Consider the following 20922-nt stretch of genomic DNA (forward strand, 5'->3'; position numbering starts at 1 on the left):
ATATAAATGGTATACCAACGTATAGCCTAAAATTATCAGGATTATTTATAAGCCATATCACCCTGCCCTAATTTGATCAGGACTCAGTTGTTCACCTCGTGGTTATGAAGGCCAGGATGTCCTGCATACACTGGGTCATGGTGTCTACACTGCCTCCCCTCCTCCACACTCCCTCGCCTTCTTTGCAAACTCCATTTCTCTCGGGCGCCAGCCCCATCCCCGGTGGGAGATGCTGCTCTGACGGTGAGGCGCTGATGCCCAGTCCGCTGTCTTCAGACCTGAGTGTCGGGTAAATACCATCTGCAGGCTCTGCCTCATCTCCTCCATCTCTGTGTAGCTCTTCATCTCCATGGTGACCATTAACCTGACCATTGTCTTTCTTTTCCTCAGTCTCTATATCCTAGATAGAGAATAATTGATATGATGAGGCACAGTTAAACATTAAATATATTGTTTTAAAAGAAATCATACTGGTATGGACTGTAAAATGTCTGACCTGAGTCTTTTTGCTTTCCTCCTCTGGTGACTGTAGCTCCATGTCCTCTGTGTGTGCCCCTGCCTCAATGTCCATATACGCCACAGGCATCTGGATCTTACTCAGGACCTTGAAGCAGGCACGTAGACCGTGTGTGACATCTTCAAGGCTAACGGTGTCCATGTGGCCGCGCAGAGTCTGCAGCATGGTGCTCAGCATCTCAGGAAGGAACTCGGACTGGATGTCAGCATAGAGCTCCTGCGGGAAAAACCAAACATGTAAAACACACTGTTTGTACATAGACATTCCTTTAGGTGTGTGTGTGAGTCACAGTTGGGTCAACTAGTGCTGAATAGTCAATATTTGTTTAAACCTAACTGTGACTGAGTACCAGAACTATGCAAGACGTTCAACCAAAGAAAAGCTTAACATTTTTCTCTGTTTTGTGAAAAAAGTAAGATTTTATTGATTATTTTTTGAGCACTAAATAGTCTAGCCCTTAGTTACAATGCTGAACTTTTTGACACTTTATGAGCAGGAACGCAGCCTCAGATCCACAGGCAAGGTTCTTTTGGTTGTTCCACAGTTCCTCAGGACTATACAGAACTGTACTTTGAAACGGCCATCTTTAGGAAATTAGGCAGGAAAAAATCTGTTTCTTCTTTTAAATTCCTTATAAAAACACACTTTTATAGACAGACTTTTCTGAAATTATCACTCTCTTTGCATTATCATTTTGGAGATTAGAATCACTGAAGGTTCTTTGTATTTACTGTGCTTCATTTGTATTCTCCTTTAATCCTATTTTTCATAATCTTTCAAAATATACTTGTATGTAAAGTTGTGGCCTGTTCTTAATAGCATCTTTGTTATCTTTCTTTTTAGAAAAATACAATTCCAGAGGTTTTCAAGGTGGGCCTCCAAACAGTTGCAGGGAAGGTTCCCTGAATGGAAATGAAAAATGTGGTTAAAACAGTTCAGAGAGACAGACATTTGGGGGAATTTTACTGTTATCCCCAGCTTCCCAGAATTAGAAACTAGTAAATACCTTTGGGACAGATTTTTACATGTACTTGGTGTAGCCTGAAAGGCTATCAAAGCTTTTTCCAAGCTTTGTCCCAGAAGAGGCCCACAGTCTCAGACTTTGAAAACCCCTGCTATACAGAGAAAAATTATTATTACCATTATTATCATTGTTAGTAGTAGTATAAGTAGCAATAGTACTAGTATAACACTAATCTGTTTTGTCTAAATTTGTAGTATCTAAATATTTAGAATTATTGGCAAACATTTGTTCTGGGTTGATCCTTCCAGCATAAGGGAGGGAACTAATAGTGTGCAAGGTGTGAGTTGTTTTACCAGAGGAAGAACGTCAAGCAGGAAGATGATGAGATAGGACATCTCTGCGACAGATGGAGCAGGGTGACTGCGGTCCTGCCAGGGAGGTGTTGGTGGGTCATCTTTGGCACTGAAGAGTAAAAAGAGAGAAATAAAAACAAGGATCCTTCTCAGCTCACATATGAGGGTTTGGCTTTTAACGTTACTGGTCTAATGCTGTAATACTGTATGTGTAGATAATCTTGCATTTTCTGATTTGGCATCGCATACTGTGTTATCAACACTAGACAGGTTTAAAGCACCTGAAAAAATAGTAAAAATACAGATATGATATTAAAGTTGACTATCTCATAAAGTATCCACAACAGTCTGAGTGCAAATAAATGTTCATAACATCTCCCTTAGGAGTAGCCAGATTCCATAAGGTAAAACTGTGATTTTACCTCACAGAACACCGGTGTTGTTGGACTATTGCTGATTTGATCCATTAATTAGTTACTGTGTGACCTATTGTGTAAGATTTCCAACTCATTACTTTGCAGCTGAACTAATGTTACTTGCTGCAGATCAATGCAACTGAAGACCAGCAGTTCCAGTCTTCTGCAAGGTAAAATTACTGTTAAAACGGCTTTAAAGATGCAAATTAAGTGGCAGCAGAGAGGTTTTGTTTCACCTGTTTGGTGAGACTGGACTTTGGACTTAATTGCAGAATTTTTGTAATAAATGTCCAAGCAAAGTGTACAAAAACTTAAATGACAATATTTCTAATTGGATTAAAACTAATTTCTAATACTTCTTAGATGATTACTAATATGAACGTAAAACCCTAAATTACAAAGTTAGAAAGCTATTGTGGATTTAGATCGTCTGTGCCATACCTGAGAGAAGTGCAGAAGCGTCTGGTCATGTACTCCCACAGGTATTCACTGTTCATGGAGCTCACAAACATATTCATCGTCTTTATGATCTCTGATGCATTCTTATTCTCCTTTATTTTGCTGTTAAAAAGAAACCACAAGAAAAGAATCATCTGTTTATAGGTTTCATTTGCTATTTGTTGCATTTTAGCTACATATTTATCATCTGTGCACCTTTCCTGTTATTTATTGCTCTCACCTGGCTAGCTGGTTGCCTGAAAGCCCTGAACTGGTGATGGTTTCCTCCCCAAGCATCTCTCGACAGTAGCTGTGAAAGGCTCGGACAACCTCCAACAACACGCTGCTCAGGACCACTGGACCTAAGCAGAAACACGGTCATATCACAGTAAAACATGCTTAGAGTAAAGCTGAGACATTAAAGGGATAGTGGGATAAGTTGTACTTTTCCATAGTCAGTAGGCAATACACTCCCTACTGATAAGTACATCATACAGCCCCACTTCAAATAATTCAAACTATCCTTTTAATAAAGAGTGCTGGACTTAGTAATTCAGCATTTTGATGTGTTTGTGTACTGCATTGCTCAGTGCCACCTACCTATCTCTGGCTTATCCAGCAGGCTGATGATGATGCGAAAGGGCCTGAGGTATCCAATCACATTCTCCGGGTCGCTCTGCACATCCTTTTGTTTGAGGATGTTAATCAGAGCCTGAAGTGACGGAAAATAGCAGATAAGAACATGAGACACAGGTGACAAACATACATTGGTACACTGTTCAAACAGACACACCTGACCAAGACGTGACATGTGAATTACGATTCCTCTCATCTAAAGTACGAGCTGAATATATACTCCGTTCTAGGGCTGTCACAATATCAGATTTTCACAACACAAATTCACAACAATGATTTTATCACAATGCCTATAGAAAATTTAAAGAATTATCAGTCAAATTAATCTCTAACTTTGCTTACTGTGCACTTTGTCACAGCACAGAAGCTAAGCAATGTGGACAGGGTCAGCAGCAAACGGCACTGTAGCCACATAAAAAGGATCACCAAAAAAAACAAACAAACAACAAAAAAAGATATTATACAAGATATATACAAGCTTTGGAGAGAGTCATATTTGGTTCTTATAATGATGGTTTCCCATCAGAAGAAAAGGCTGTCTGACGGCAAAGTTGCAGTGAAAATAAAAGTAAAATAAAAAATAAAAAGTGGCTATAATTTGTTTTGTTGCTGAACCCGTCCACAGCAGTTCATTGCTTGGCCTCCATGCTGGCACTCCTCTCTGCTTCTCCACACTGGGGGCATGCTGACCAACATCTAAGTAGTCTATACAAGTACAAGTACTTTATACAACTCCACTTCAAATAATCTGAGCTGTCCCTTTAAGAACATTGAAAAAAAGATACGTATTTTTTAGGTTGTGGCATGTCTCTGTGTGCTAACACATTAGTGAGTTACCTGCACAAGGCAATCTCTAGAGTAAGTGTTGAAGTAGTAGGACGTATGTTCCTCTGTGGTAGTGGACAGGGTGGGGTGTGGTGCCACCATTCCTCCTTTTATGTCAGTCCCTGAAAACACCAGAGACCCAACAGTAAACAATACTGAGGTAACTAACACACCGACTAGATAATTCATTACTGAAGTAATAATCAGTACCTAGGAGCCAGGCGTAAAGGCGTCTGTTAAGGGACATGTCTCTGCGCAGTAGTGTAAGTGAGGCTGCAGACACCACTGTGATCATTTCTTCCACACTCATGGCAATAGAGGCCTCCGCTGGATCCTAAAACAACAACACAGAGAGTAAGATTTGGACGACGAACAACAGGAAAGAAAGGGGTTGTATTGACAGAAGTGTCCCTATGTTCAGTGGAACAGAAAAGTAGTACACAATATTTTCAAGCAGCGGTTTGGTCAGAACACATGAAAAAGATATTGGATAGCTAACAAAAGCAGTGACGCAGGGTTCAACATACATTCCCTAATAATCAGAATCTAATTATGTTATAAGGGCTCTGACTAACAGGATTTCGAAATGAGAAGAAATGGAGAAACACTTTACTTAGATCAGTTAGAACCAGGGATCATTAATCAGTTTATTAACAAACTATCTACCATTACTCTAGAGCTCACAGGTTTTCTCACAGTTTGGTCTGGTTTGCCTTGTTAGTATAGAAATGTCAGTAATTGCATCCCATTTGACTTTATTTTGTCTGGTTGAGCAATTTGTTGAATAAAGATAGGCGGACAAGAGCAGCTGTTTAGAGCAACAGCCTTGTGTTTGTTTAAATTGTTTGTACTTCATAAATTAATGTTTCACACAACTAATGTGCCGCTGGTGTTGTTTAGATAAGATTTAAAGAGGTGCATTTTGTATCTTATTAATTTTTACTGGAAGTGAGTGCGTTCATGTGTGCACATACCAGGCATTCAGCGAAGGGGAAAAAGTAGAGCAGGATTTCAAGCATGTTCCTCTGCACCAGGACATTTGAATCTTGCAGAGAAAGACACACAGACTTCACCTGAAGACAGACAGACAGAAGTTCAAACAGTTAACAACAGATGCTGATGGAGCAGACAATAGAACTCAGCTGAAATATATTAATTATCAAATGTTCCTAAAACCACTTGTGTGCAGTAAGACAGACAAACTCACTGCCAGTCGGCGATCGTAGCCCAGCATGTGTGTTTGCTGGCGCAGGGACGCCACGTGATCAAAGTGTGTGACAATAAAGATGGAGGCAGGCAGTCGCACTGATGGGCTGACCAGCATACTGCCCCACAGGGCACCATAGAAGACCTGCTGACCCACCAGCAGCGACAACTTCAGCAGTAATGCATCAGTCCTGGACAGGGGACAAAATGGAGAGCAGTCACTGACATGTGGTTCAACAATACAGCCACTGATAAATCTATATTTCTGAGTGCTAGGCCAGCCTTGTGGTTAGTGATGTCACAGCAATCAATTCTGATCGAAATCATCTATTGTTTCAGTACACAAGCACTGTTTAGACAGTATACAATCCCACCTACAATTAGCTAAAAAAAGCACCAAGAGCAACTCTTTGTCAGTATGTTAGCTAAAAAGCTGTAAATCTAAACTCCTGTTCAGCCACGCCTTCTTCACTGGTTTAGCACTTCCCAATTCTTCCCAACTCTTTGATATCAAGCTGTGGCCCCTCTCTCTATATGCACTACTGTGTAAATTTAACGATGAAAGCTGACAGATCGTTGATAATCTCAAACTGAAATGTTTACATATCTGAGTAAGCAAATAGAACAATGCAAAGTGAGATATAACTTGCTCTACTGTGATAGTGGGTGTAGGTAAGAGTAATAAGACTTTATTTCTGGGATTAGAATATACACAGTTATGTGTGAACTCCTGTTCATTTCAGGGGCATATCGTGGCAATTTTCTATTTCGACTCTGAAAATGAGGAATGAGACAAAAATCTCTTACAACCCAAACACACTGAAAACACCCTGAAGTGTGCGTTTTGAAGTGCACGTATTTTTTTAAATGACCAAACCCACGTGTTATTAACTGTGTTAAACTGCCCTGCTCCAACTTTGGAGTGTCAAATGAAGACCTACATTTTTTTTTCTACAACAGCAGTATCTGTTTTGGAGAGAACTACAAGAAGGAGCATGTAAATATAGATAATTAAACTTTCTCTGATCATGAATCCTGATGTTACTGTACAGTTCTGTGCAGACTGGAGTCTCTGTTAACAGTGACAAATGTTACATACACTCTATAAAACATCCCTCACTGTGCTGCATTGTTATAAAATAGGATGAACTGTCCACACGCCACCTCTCCCTTTTCATCTCCTCGGTGTATGTTGGAGTTCAAGACTGTGTCTGCTGTAGTTTATTGTAAACTGTTGCTAACAATCAAGTTATCCTGGCTGCCTAAACCAAAAAACATGACATGATCAATATGATCTCAAACCATTTAGTATGAGGTTGTTGTGTAAATGGACCTGAAAAAAGTCAAGATTTTTTTTCTCTAGAAGACACGCAAAATAAAATGTCATTAATAAAAATACTAACCAAATAATCAGATACATATAAACAGCAACCTTTTTGCAAAATACTGCTGCATCGGTGGTATTCGCATTTCAAATCTGATGGCTGCAGGGTGCCATAGGAGCATTAAGTGACATGTGTCAAATGAGGTGTGTCAATTACTGCTTTCAGTGCATTTGGGCCTTTACAGTATTGTCACACTTTTAATGCTTAGAGGATGCACACAAGACAAAGGTTAGTTTGTAATATGCACACTGATGGGAAGCTCTTCTCTCTCTTTACACCTTGGTTCGGGGCTCCCCTCTGATTGAGGTTGCTTCTTTCAGTTAGCATCTTCCATGACTTTTTGATTGAGACAATAGTGCATAAGCCAAATGGTCTTCTGATGACATCCAGATCGGCAATGCTGCCTTAGTCGAAGCAATCAGGCCAAGATCTATTTAGTTAACTCAAAGGTTACATTGTACATGATTCAACATGATTAAACACAGGAAAATTAACATGATTACAAGCGCATGATCTGATTTCCCCTACAAGCACAACACTAGCTCAATCACCCCTCAAAAAGAACAACGGCTCTTTAGAATATATTTGATTGTTTTGGGGTTTTTTTGCTGTAAAGGATTAGATTACTATGAAAACAAATTCCATTAGAAAACCAGAACTGTCCAACTAAGTGCTTTCCCACTTCACTACACTGTATGTGGTTCACAGCTCATTAGTTCTCTCTGTTATTAGTAAGTATGTACAATATCTTTAAAAAGTATTTCTCTAAAACAACAAACAACAAATTTTGAACAAATTTTACTTACATGCAAGAAAATATTGCATTTTTGGGGTACTATTTTCAGCAGCAGATTAATGCACATTAGGTATTGTAGTGAGTATTTGCAGCAGCAGGATACAGTTCTTGGGTTCGACATAAACTATTGTGCTTCTGTTCAACGTAATGAAGGAATATGTCACCCAGTGCAACTGTGTGGCTCGTTAATGTGATTTTAGACAAGAAAAGAGATGTATGACCGAGAGGTACTTTTTAGTAGGATCAATTAATTGTTAGTTTTGGTCTTTTCATGATTTGCTGACCAAGAGTAAAATATAAAATATTGTCAGACTTTACCTATAAATTTACAACGAGAACAAAAGAACACTTTGAGATAATTCTTTCTTTCCCCTGGTGAACAAAACAGGCGCTATGTACCTGTCATAAACCTCGAGTCCCTCCTCCAGGCCTGGCAGTAGTCCAGTTATGAAGGCCTGAAGACTGGGCAGTAAAGCCCTCTGCAGCGGGAGATAGTAACGCTCGTAAAGTGTCAGCAGCACAGGCTTCACTGCCATGGCTGCATGGCCCAACAGCGGGAACAATCCTGAGCTGTAAAACAGTAAAACGACACACTTGCTCACAAGTTATTTCATAAAAAGCTGCACAGACCATCTCTCTCCTTGAAGCAGTAAAGTAATTATGCTACTTTCTCACCTGTAAATGAACAGATCCTTGGCCAGCCATTTTGTACCGATGATTTTGAAAATGACCTCGTAGGTCTCCAGTGCCTTTAGGTGTACTCCGCTTGGCAGAGCCGGGTGCAGGCACTGGGCGAGACGCTTCCCTATGATCAGCCTCTTGGGCAGGAGCGAGTAGCGAAGGTTACTCTGCAGGGCCTGAAAGAAAGAGACAGAAGAATGGAAAAAACATTAAAGTGAGAATTTGGCAGAACCATCCAGTAAAACAAATAAACCCATACAGGCACATTTCAAGAGATTTTGTGCGTTTTCTTGTTGTGCAGTTTCATGTTTACCATGAAAATTTCTGACCCTCACATTCTCTGTGTACTTTAAGGACCATTTTCATGCACCAACACACAAAGACACTCCAAAGTAAATATCTGCTCTGCAAGTGGAAATAAAAGTGACACATTTATTGCCCAAAATAAATGGCCAGATGTCTTGAGTAGTAAGGTTGTAAAACAGAAGCCATTTTCATTTTTAATATTAAATTGAAAATCGATCAAAGTAAGTTCTCAGTTTTTCAGTCAACAATCAAAATCAAAGATACAATCTGCAATTCTCCCAGTATTTTTTTCTGCAACCCCAAGTGTGCAGCATCTGAAGAAAAACAACACGACAAGATGTCACAGTGCATTTTACCAGCTATTATATCACACTTGTTACTTGTTACTATACTTCTTTTTAAAGAAGAATTTGAAAATGTAAGTTACAGCTATCAGGGCATAAAACCTATAATCTCTTAATCTTTATAAATCAAGGTTTGATAGTCTACAATGGCAAAGCCTTTAGTGCAAAAAAAAAAAGTGTAAATCTAAAAATCAAAAATGTCAAGTCAGTAAAATCTAGTCAAGTGAGTCTTAGATTTTGAGAACTGTGACACCCCTCGTCTTCACATCACTCCAAACAACATCCTGACAATCAGATCAGGATTTCAGTTCAGGACATTTTTGCTCCTCCACACTGTTGATATCAATATAAACCAAGTCTCATCTACTTGATAGAAACAGATGGCAGTGTGAGACACTTTGTGGTGTGCTGGGATTTCATCTGATCTATGAGCAGGACATACACTTTTAAATCACAGACGCGGTGATAAGAAATATACAAGCAAGCAAGTATGAAGCAGCAACAAACCATCTGGGCTGAATAATTTCGAAAAATATGTAATTGGCATAAACTATCCCTGCAACATGAAAATAGTTCATTTAAAAAGAAAATCTTACACACATTTTGTCTTAAACAGATATCGCACCTCCTGTGATTGAATATTGCAGTTGAGAATATTGCGATGTATGTCAAATTTCGATTTGCTGTTCAGCCCTTCACACCATCCAACATCATCGACACACCCACTTGCTTGACCTGCTCTATTGACACATGTGGCTCACCCGGACTTTGGACTAGAGAGCTGGTAAATTTAACTGCTGAACAACTGACACGGACACTGGCATTCACACATACAGCTCCTCTGGGTAATGTCTAGGTATGTGCAGGTTTGCGGCGCATGTGTGAAAGGGCCACGAGAGAAAGAATCAAAAAAACAAGACTTCCTCATATGTACAGAGAACTGAAACACACAAAGCAGCAGTGAAATTGAAAATTGCAAAATATCTGCACCAAAAAAATAAAACATCACATTAAACAACAGACCACAGGTCATCATTATATTGACTGTTTTTATACTATAAGCGGGAGCAGCACATGTTAGCAATTAGAGTACTTCTGTGACATCAGGTCCAATCTGTGCATCATACTGTACCTTATTGAGTTTGCCCAGGGAGGAGATGAGATCTGCCCACTCACTCGAGGACTCGAAGTTCCGCAGCGCCTTTTCAATGACAGCTGCATAGCTACGGTAACGGTAATCATTCTGCAGTTCCAGCTCCTCAGGATCCATGATGCATCAGACTGATCCCAGCATGTTCAGCACAATAACTCTGGACAAGAGGAGAGACGAACGGGAGGCCTTGAGTCGAGAGGCAGTGCGTTTATCAGACTCACAAGAGAAATCAGTTCTGTCTGCAACCTTTTGGATATCAGTCTGCCACTGAGGCCTGTTTATGGCAAATAAAATTAGCCAATTAGCTCAGTTCACTGATATACACAAGCTCCGAGGCTATAGAGACAAATGTCCTCATTCATGACTGGTCAGTGTTTGTCTCACTGACCTGTCTCGCAGTCTGATGAGGGAGGAGTCATTCTAACACAAGCTGTGTGGCCCTGCAGAAAAACAAGTTATGGACTGCCGCAAATAACACACAGATGGATATAGTTTGTTTCTCTCATGTCTACATGGTGAAATTAACAGCAGCTTTAACTTTTTTCTTTGGTCCTCTGGAGCCAAACCTGCAATATTCATTACATTATAGGTGTAGGGGTTGGAAACAAAAATGATTCTCTTAAACATCTTATCTATGTAGTAGCTAGTAGCTCTATGCTAACACATAAAGGGAATCCCTATTAACACATGAATGGAAGTTTTCAACATAATCATGCTAATATTATCTTAACAGATCCATGAGCATGTTTTCAGGCATATAATCCCTCTGCTCCATGGAAACAAACTAATGACTTCACATTGTTACCTCAATCTATTACTCTACACAGACCAGCCACAGCAACCTCAAAACTCAAAACTTTTTCACTTTTTATAATGGGTGTTAACAGACTGTTGTTGGAACGGGGTCCGTACGGATCACCCCCCATGGTTCAGCCTGCGTGTGACCCTCGGAATAAATGAAACCATCACAGTGCGAAACGCAGTTTTACTGTTGCTGTTACTTTTTGAAGTAATAATTCCCTGAATCTCAATGCAGAGTACCAGTGAAAAGACGAGAAAGATGCAAGCTGTGTTTTACTCTGCAGCACATCTCAGTGTGGCAGCGGACTCTGAAAAAAAGGGGTGACACATCGCCTCTATGGAGCGAAATACCGATCGTGACATGTTTAGCAGTGTAACTAGGAAACTGTGCAAGCTGTTGTCATAGAAAAAGATCATAAGATTGTGATGTTTACTGCAACCTCAGTGATATCTGCTTCTACTCACAGCGCCTCGCTGCTTACCAGTGCAGATCTGCCTGTGACAGTGTGTCTGTGATGATTAGCTATTACTCATTAAGTGTAACCAATCATATGTTGGTGTGGGTGGGAACACACATTTTTCTTTTTTGCTCAGGTGAAAAATGATCCAGTCCGTGACTCAAAACTGTGATACAATCTGAACTGTTGAGGTTTGTGATGTGTTCCACCCCTACTTTTTAAGGTTTTGAAAAGCAAGTTTTCAGGTTCAGATTAATATGTGAAGGATGTTACTTTAAAGGCTCACATTTGTGCTGTGTGCAGTTTTCAGGGGCTGAAAAGAAAACATGATATTCATTGTTTTTGTAAATATCAGTTATTATTTACAGTTTCTAAAAGCGTATGATTCAAAATTTTCCCATGGTCTAACATAAAAAAACCTAAACAAACAAAAAAAAACAATAAATGGTAATATTGAATTTTAATACTTAAGAATTACAATACATAGACACCCAAGTATCGCTATAGTCTTGAATCATGAAATAAGTGTATTGTCTCAGCATTAATTAAATGTGGTTATTTGATGATCTGTTTATGTCAATATTGATGAGTGCAACTTTGCAAGGCTCCGGAGCAACAGTTGAAATAGGAATAAAACATGTTATTTTAGGCTACAAAGGCAAAAAACACAACAAACTTAGAAACAACGTTCCCCACTGCTAAATATACTGTATGATCTAGAAAGAGCAGCTTTCGAGCACATGGCATAGACGCTGGTGTGTGTTTGTGTGTATGTGTGTGTGTGTGTGTCCATGTAGTGTATGTGAATAAAGATAAACAGAGAGATGAGTGGGGGAGTTGGAGGGAAGGATTAGAGGAGCACAGACATCTGGACATCTGGACTCCCTGTGCTGAGTGGGGCTTTACCATCATGGGCAAACATTACAACACGTGCCGAGGGCAGCTTCGTATCACTGGTGAAATGATCAGTCTATTGACAGAAAAATAGTCAATGAAAGTAATATTACCGATTAGTCTGTTGAGTAATTTATCAAACACAAATACCCTACATTTGATGTGGATTTCACTGGAGATTGAATTAGTATCAATAACAACTATGAACCACAACACAAATACATAACATACCCTAAAACTCATCCTGTTAAAACATGTCAACATGAAATAGTAAACTTATATGCCAACTGGAGCCTGACTGATATATTGGCCGACCGATATTATTGGCATCAGGGCTGTGCTATATATATTGATAATTTATCGATATCGTCTTGTATTTTGGATATCATATCATGATATGGTATAAGTGTTTTATTTTCCTGGTTTTAAACGGTAAAGTGATGTAATTTTCTGAACTTACCAGACTGTTCTAGCTGTGCTATTATTTGCCTTTACCTTACTTAACCACAGTACTGATGATAATTGATCAAAAAATCTTGTGTTACTATTTTGTGAAAGCACCCACATCCATATCCCCCAGCCCTAACTACTCTACTGTTCGGTAAATTAAGCCAAAGCAATGCATAATATTCTATGACATCATCATATGTTTGCAGTATTTGAGAATTTATGGCTTGTTTTTTTAGAGAAAATTTGTATATCCACATACTGTATATTATAGAACAACCTAAAAATATCAAGGTGTTATTCACGAGTCATATCCCATAGACTTCATTAGTATAAAGCCTACGTGGTCTGATATGCGCCAACACGATGCAGACTGTTTACATCTTTTAGCTCTAAAAAATATAGAAAAAAGAAAACTAATATTTTATCCTTTTTCAGTTCAATATACATGTATATTCTTCTATTTGTGTTTTTTTAATTTATAGTTATCTATAATTACTAAAAATGCCAGTGAAAGTTTACCGGTTCAGTGCCCTGATGTAATTTTGGACAACTGTTAAATATCCTGCCTCATTTACATATCTTCGTCACAAGTGTTTTATTACCACATTTCGGTTGGGCTCTAACGTCAACTCGTTAAGTTATCTCTAACCAAACCAGATGAATTTTGGACAGCTGTATATCCTGCCACATTTACATATCTTTGTCACAAGTGTTTGATAACCACATTTCAGTTGGGCTCTAGATGAATGACATCAAAACACGTCTAATCTATAAAAGCCATATGCAGGACTCGTGACTGCAGTATATGTGGCTGAAGCTCTGTCACCAGTGGATTAAGCTTTCCAACGTTTTCTTTCCCATTGATAGCCTTCATTCAAGCAAAGTCACTCTACACAGCAATCTATCCCCAGATTACGTTTTGTTCTACGCTAATTCTGATTCAGATGTTTCTCCTTAGATGAATTACAACTCTTGCAGCAAAGAGTCATATTTGTGTGCAACCATTAAGCAAATGGGGATTCCACAAACCAAGCTTAGTCACAGGCGACAGCTAGATAGTCAAATTGCGTGATGCCAAGCAGAACTAAATGTACATTCTCACTTCCTCATTATATGTATCAGCAAAACAGCAAGTGCGATAAGGCCATGCATTTCTACAGGCTGTTGTTACACAGCAGTGTGTGCTTTGAGGGTGGACACACACACACACACACACACACACACTATGGCACACAACAAGCCCCGTTATGAACTGTGTCACCTGACTGACACCACCAACGCCACCACAGGCTTTAATGTGAGTGTGTGCAGCTGTAAGATGGTAGATGAAAAGACATACTACATAAATTGTGGTAAAATGGCAGTCACTACTGCAGCTTTAGCCTTGTGAACCTACTGTAGCAACAGTATTAGAAGAGAAAGACAGGTTGCTTTTTTATTAGAAAAGCTTTACTTAGTAAAACTCCACTACATATCTGATCTATTGACCCTTAATTCCAGTAGAGATAACACTAGGCCATCAGAAAAAAATCTGTTCATGACCCAAACAATTCCCAACCAGTCTTGGTAAATCTGCCACTCCTTTCATGCCAAGGCATACTTAACTTTACCCTCAATTGACACGTTCAAAAATACGAAAAACTGGTTCTAGTACCTATGTTATGTGTGTATTTTTAGTATGTTTTTGAGTCTGTTTTTTGCCTTTTGGTACGTTTTTGTGAACAGGGTTTCTGCAGGTTTCAACAATCTAAACTTAAGACTTCAAAAGACCTTTTAAGACCATCATGAGTGCAATTGAAGAGCGATTGCACATCCATACTGGCAAAAAAGAACAAGCACGGTTAGCATCACAGTAAGACTTATTGTAATCAACCACTTGTGATAAAATTATTCATTTACAAATGCTATTTTAAAAATTTGCTCATCCAAATAGTCTGCTTACATTGTTCAGTTTGTCTCAAACAAACAATACATATTTTTGTTAAAAAAAAACATGAAAAAGTGTATTTTGCATAACATGTTACCTTTAAAGCTATGGTATTGCTATTTTTTTTTAACTTCACTCCCATGATTGATAACAAAGTATCCCGCCTGCTTCCGGCAGGCTACCTTATGACAAACAAGCCAATGAACTGCAGCAGCAAAAATTGTTGTTCCACAGACCTCCTTGTGTACTGAATGAGAAACAGTCTGTTAGTGATGGAATCATGAAAATGAATACACACAGGAAAAGCACCTATGGTTAAAGTCCTGTGCCATAATGCCCCCTTGAGTGGGCCCTTGTTGTGAGAAAAGTAGTTGTCTATTTAATTATTTTATATTTATGTAATAAACATACAAATGTCAATTAGATGGTAATCTGCATGTATTCTTTTTTTTTTGTTTTGGTATGTTATTATGATGATGATGAGAGTTTCTGCAGGTTTGAACAAGTTAAATTTAAGACTTTTTAAGACTATTATGAATGCCATTTATGGCCTTTTTTAAGTCCATACTGCCACAAAAAAACAGTTTTAAGATTTCCCCCAAAACACATTTAAAAGCAAGACTTACGTTATTTCATCTTTATAAAAGTAATATTAACTTCATAATTGAATCAGTTTTTAAGTCCACTCCAAATTGTAATTCAGGCCTTTTTGTAATGCCTGATTTGTATTTGTCACTTGTGTTTTATCCATGTTCTTGCAGTCTGTTGCTTGTGTTTTAGGCATGTTCTGGTAATGTGTGTTTTGTATCTGTTTGCAGTCTGTCACATGTACTTTTATATGAAACCTATTTTTGGTTGCCCAAATTGGCCATGACTCACTGACAGAGGACATAAAGTATCTCAATAGGACCTTCTTGGTCGAATAAATAATGAATAATGTTTTTTTAAAAAGATAAATAAATAAGAAACAAGGGCCTACTACTGAGTACGTTATACAGTATTATGTAACCGCACGACATCAGACCACTGACTGCACTAACTGGATGTTAACATCACTGCCTCCATGGACCAAGAAACACGTAAGATATTCTTTCAGTAGTCAAATATGATTTTGTACAACTAGCCTAGCTAAGTTAGCGTAAGCACGTTTTAGTCAATATTAAAATTGAACAAGGGGAAATTCTTAGATATAGCTAGCTAGCCGTTAAAAATGTAACGTTAACGAACGACAGGATTTCGTTTTTAGGGTGAAAAATGAAGTAATATACTAAAACACTGGTTATAAGGAGATTATATCTGTTAAGTTAGAGCAAACACCACCACCGTTAACAAAATTAGCTAGCTATCAGGTGCATCAATGACTCACCAACTGTGAAACAAGCCCAACATGCGCCGGAGCACACTCGCTTCAAAGCAGTCCTACTCGAAAAAGCGACAGTAGTACAGTCCTCATTGCGCATCTTTCACGCTAACATGGCTCACAGAAATGAGGTAGCAAACCTGTTATTTGTCCTGAGGTTGAGGGTGTCACTAATCATCCCCAGAGTACCAGAGGCGACAGTCTTGACGGGGCGGGATCCTCAAACTCAGCTGATTCAGACGAACGCAAACACGTCGTATCTGAAAGGGAATCCCAGAACCGCGAATGATCTCGCGAGAGTGATTACTTAAACACACTGAAGAATCTCTCCTTTATTATAATCAAGTGTTTTTTCCCTAAACCTGATCATATCTGAAGAACAGTGTTCCCACATTGTAACACATAATTAGTATGTATATCGTGCACAATGGAGAAAAATGCGCACAAGTCTCGCGAGAGTTTTGCAAAAGAAGGGTTCCCTTCTAGGCACAACCACGCAGACGGACGGCTCACTTCCTGACAATGAGAAGGGGTGGGGTGGGGATATTTCACACAGTAAATGGTGATGTTTGCCTTCAAACCGTTGTGAAAGAGTCAATACACAAATCACATGGTAATATATCGCCGAAAGCGAAAATACAAACCAGTTCATCTTCGAATAGCTTTAAAAAGGAAATATAAACATCACTCTGAACTCACTGCCTTCAGGCGTTTGGTATAGTCCAGGATGCACTATGTTTACAAACCTCTCACCTCTCTGCCAGATGTTTGACAATATTGCAACCACGCAGTTTATGATTAGCAACTTCAAACACAACTTTAGCCACCCTTATTTATTAACGGATTGCAGCAATCAAGCAAGTAATGTTTAAATATTACCCAAGTTTGTTGTGAAATATGTTAGGGGTTATTTTAATGTAATATACAACATACACTAACTTAAAATAGATACAAAAATATGCATAGAAACAGTCTGATATAGGTCCTTTTTGACATGTTATAGCATAAAAAGCTCGTGTACAATAACTAATAGAACCCAGTCTCTTTGTTTTGTTGCTAATAGTGGTATCATTATTTGAGAGTTTAAAAAAACATTGGTTGAAGAAGTACAATACCCCAATGTAACAATATTGCATTCAGATTTTCACTGATTTAAAAGTACACAGTTATTATCAGCAAATGAACTTTGCAGCTCCAAGTACTCATTATGGAGCGTGAGTTACACTATAATATAACTGCACTATCACTACTGATGCATCAGTAGTGTGTGAACGGCTTTTTACTGTTGTAGTTGGCCGGTTGAGCTAATTTAAACAATCCACTATTTATATACTGTTGGGTAGTTTAATCCACAGTAATGCTCTGTGTCTTATAAGCCAATCATCAACATCAAGTCAACATTATATACTGCAAATTAAATGTAATGGAGGACAAAGCACAATATTTCCTTCTGAAATGTAATAAAGTATGAAGTAAATCCAGTAAACATACACGTGCGTCCAAATTCTACTCAAGTACAGTACTTGAGTATATAGTTACATTCCGACTGATATATTTTTAAAGGAATTATTTTCCACAGTTACTCCCTACACAACTCCACCCTGTGGAAAAGCAGATTTGTTACGTGAAACAGGAAGTCAGTCTTCTATCCAGATTCATTCATATTGTTTCTATTACAGATACTTCAAGGTTGAAGGGTGCAACTATGGTCACTGGACTCATACACATACCAATAAAGATGATAAAGGTGATGATAACATAACGTAACATAATCCTTTGGTAGTCCCACTGTGGCAAAAATTGCAGTGCTACAACAGTAAAGTGGATATCAAAATAAATCAAATTCAACCTCAGTGAAATAGTGACGTTACACAGTCAGTATATGTTAATAGTGCAGTCAATTTGTCAGTTTTTGTATGTATGTGGTCTACTGGAAGCAGTGCTGGTTGTAAAGTCTGATCGCCACAGGAAGGAAGGACCTGCATTATTGCTCCTTCACACATTTCAGTTTAAACAGTCTGTAAGTGAAGGAGTTCCCCGGTGCTGTCAAAGTATTCTGCATGGAGTGTAGGTTGTTTTTCATCAGATGTGATAGCTCAGGATCATTCTCCTTTCTCCCACCGCCTCCATTGGGTCAGGGGGTCACCTCAGGACAGAGATGGTCTTCTTAATCAGTTTGTTCAGTCTTTCTGTTAGCAGTTGAGATGCGGCTGCCCCTGCTGATCACACCACAGAAAATGGATGATGGCACCACAGGGTCAAAAAAGGTCTTCAGGAGTGGCCCCTGCACTCCAAAAGACCCCAGTCTCCTAAACAGGTAAAGTCTACTCCATCCTTTTATGTAAAGTGTTAAGTTCATGGCAGACATTTGTACACATCATGGAAAGAAAAGCACAGTGTAATTAATGACACAAGAATAATTAAAGATGGCTGCATCCCATTTGGCTCTTTCAGGGTCCTGGTAAATGGAACAAGATGTCCTTACAAGATATCATTAATTTTATTAGTAGTACCTGTGTTATTGTCTGTATATGGCGATCTGTTTTTATGCTGCAAAAAGTTATAATTCAAAAAAGTCTAAATGTCTCCCGTGAAGAAAATTATATTCAGTTCTGTGACCTGTCTAACACAAGTACTACTAATATCTTCTTCTGTAGTAATTCATTACTTCATAATAAATCCCATGTATTGCAGGGAACAACAGACCCAACCTTGTAGACCCCACTTTCACTTAAATATAACATGATGTTCCTCATCGTAGCAAAATTAATGAAACAATAAGCAATGTGTGGGATAGGGAACCACCCCATTCCTGCGTTATCCTCTGGTAATGAATGTGACAACTTTAGTGCTACTCAGCATTTCTAGTAGTGTTTACAAATGCATGTCAAATGTAATTGTTTTTAAAATAACACATTTCCAACTGAAGTTTTGGTTAGAAATTGTTTAGTCAGATAACTGGTTGTAAGTGCACACAAAGACTGGCAAATACATATTTATGCCTGTAGATGGAGCTCCTGCATTATGCAAACATTTTTAACCCTGCCAGGACTACAGCTGCTGAAACTAGTATAGTAGTGATAGCGTGTCCAACAACTGTGCTTTATGTTTAAATATCAGAACAAATGAGTCATTTTAAAGAATGCAATGTCCCAATTTACACACATATTTACACATACACATGATATATACAGTATGTATATTACAGAATATACAGCATGAGTTGAATAGCAGCCACCACTATTTCCTTGTGCTTCCCCTGACATCTAGATGTTCAAACTAAATCAGCAACAAGTTTTATTTATGTTATGTTTATTCACACACTCTAACTCACTTCCTCACCCTTCTGTTTCTTCCCTGAAGTTGTAGCTAGTAATGGTAGTAGGAAATGCACCGTTACCCTTGATAAATTACTCTTTTCTCTGTGTTTGAACATTGTTACAAACATTTGGGATAATGTAAGCACATAACTCAACAAAATGTATAACAACACCTAGAGTTTTTAGTTATAATGCAGAAATGTTACATATTATACCTTTACTCGGTCCACGAGTAAGGGCCACAAGGGGACATAAACACCAGGGGTGTAAATCTCTTGTTTCATCGCAATACAATATTATTTCATTTCTCTGGACAATAATGCAATGTCTACTGATATGAAACTGCCAGAATATGATTTGGTTTGGTTCAATTAAATTAAATTTAGTGGTCTCCGATCAATGTCAGACAATATCATATGTCCAATTAACACATTCAGTTATTTTAACATCAACTCACAAAGAGCGGCTAAGTTATGATTCAACAATTCTATGGTTTACAGTTGTGACACAGCAATGCCATTAGAATTTCAAAATAAAGGCATATATTTGTTTTATATATCAATATTTTCACTTTGCATCACTTTTAACTTTTATGGCTTATTAGTTTTTGTACACACACACACACACACACACACACACACACACACACACACACACACACACACACACACACACACACACACACACACACATACATATATCTGCCCAGACTCATATAATATATGTAGTGAAGACTTTGAAGGAATTCAATAAAATGGTGTGCCCCATGGGACATTAAGGAGGAGTCAATGGTGAGAGACAAATAACCTTTTGATCCCATTTGAATGAATCACTCATATGATGTTTGTCAATCTAAAAGATAATTTTACATGATGAGAATTTTTATCACACTGTGAGGATACATAATTAGAAAGACACACACAGAAGTCGCGCAAGTGATGTCAGGACTTTCTCCCTCAAAAAGCTAACGTTAGCTGCTGAAGCTGTAATGCCCATATATTTTTGTATTGAAATGTAGTCATACAGTCAACAGGTCCTGATCATTCTTTTGCTTCATGGCAAAAGGACCAGGAGTCTCTGGATAAGGTAAAATAATGTTACAAGAAATAGGAATGTTGACATTGATTGTGTATATTGTGGAAGACAAGAGATTTATAGTTAATTGAGCAGTTTCACATAAAACTAAACTACAACAAACTGCGACTTTCTTAACTTGGAAATCTATCTTTTAAATTGACAAACATCATATACATAATTAATGACAGAATTCTATCAGGAATAAAAGATGATTTCTCTCTCCTCACTGACTACTGTGTATATTTTTTTCTGTAGTAATGTCCCATGGGCACAACGCAAGGCAGGGGACTTCGCCTCTCCTTAGGGGCAAGTGGAAAGAACAGTCTATGTTTAATATCAGACCAGGGAGGGGCCGTTTCTGTTAGCAAAGTTTACTGAGCTTTATGTCTCAGGCAGGTTTAAGGAGACCCATGCCACCCTTCGTGGTTGGCAGCTTTATCCTCGGATGTTTATTGTTCCTTAGGAACTTGCAATATGGCTTTTGCAAATATCTGCAAATATGATCAAACATTTTAAATTACATAAGACGTATGGCAATAGACAGACACTGAAGCAGATAATTCAACCTCAGGATGCAGTTCATCTTTAGGATGTTGATTTTTCCCCAATAATGAT

General features: G+C 38.4%; 1 protein-coding gene across 3 annotated transcripts in view; it reads right to left on the reverse strand.

Annotated features, from left to right (window-relative positions):
• The window catches only part of dop1b (DOP1 leucine zipper like protein B), a 34870-nt gene extending 18677 nt beyond the window's left edge, over positions 1-16193 (reverse strand). The window contains exons 1-15 of one of the 3 annotated variants that reach the window (XM_084724991.1): positions 15917-16107; positions 10409-10460; positions 10000-10177; positions 8212-8393; positions 7936-8106; positions 5357-5546; positions 5124-5222; positions 4360-4483; positions 4162-4271; positions 3289-3400; positions 2930-3050; positions 2692-2811; positions 1835-1943; positions 497-733; positions 96-400 (exon numbers count right to left, since the gene is read on the reverse strand). In XM_084724991.1, the coding sequence (XP_084581117.1) occupies positions 96-400; positions 497-733; positions 1835-1943; positions 2692-2811; positions 2930-3050; positions 3289-3400; positions 4162-4271; positions 4360-4483; positions 5124-5222; positions 5357-5546; positions 7936-8106; positions 8212-8393; positions 10000-10137 (2018 nt within the window). In that variant the 5' untranslated portion in view covers positions 10138-10177; positions 10409-10460; positions 15917-16107. Of the gene's footprint in view, positions 1-95; positions 401-496; positions 734-1834; positions 1944-2691; positions 2812-2929; positions 3051-3288; positions 3401-4161; positions 4272-4359; positions 4484-5123; positions 5223-5356; positions 5547-7935; positions 8107-8211; positions 8394-9999; positions 10178-10408; positions 10461-15916 lie in introns of all 3 variants that reach the window. The other 2 variants (XM_084724992.1, XM_084724990.1) reach the window with 2 other exon arrangements.
• Between the last annotated feature and the right edge of the window lie 4729 nt (positions 16194-20922).

Source organism: Lutjanus erythropterus, chromosome 8, assembly GCF_056507025.1.
Source record: "Lutjanus erythropterus isolate fLutEry1 chromosome 8, fLutEry1.hap2, whole genome shotgun sequence".
Classification (NCBI taxonomy): Eukaryota; Metazoa; Chordata; class Actinopteri; order Lutjaniformes; family Lutjanidae; genus Lutjanus; species Lutjanus erythropterus.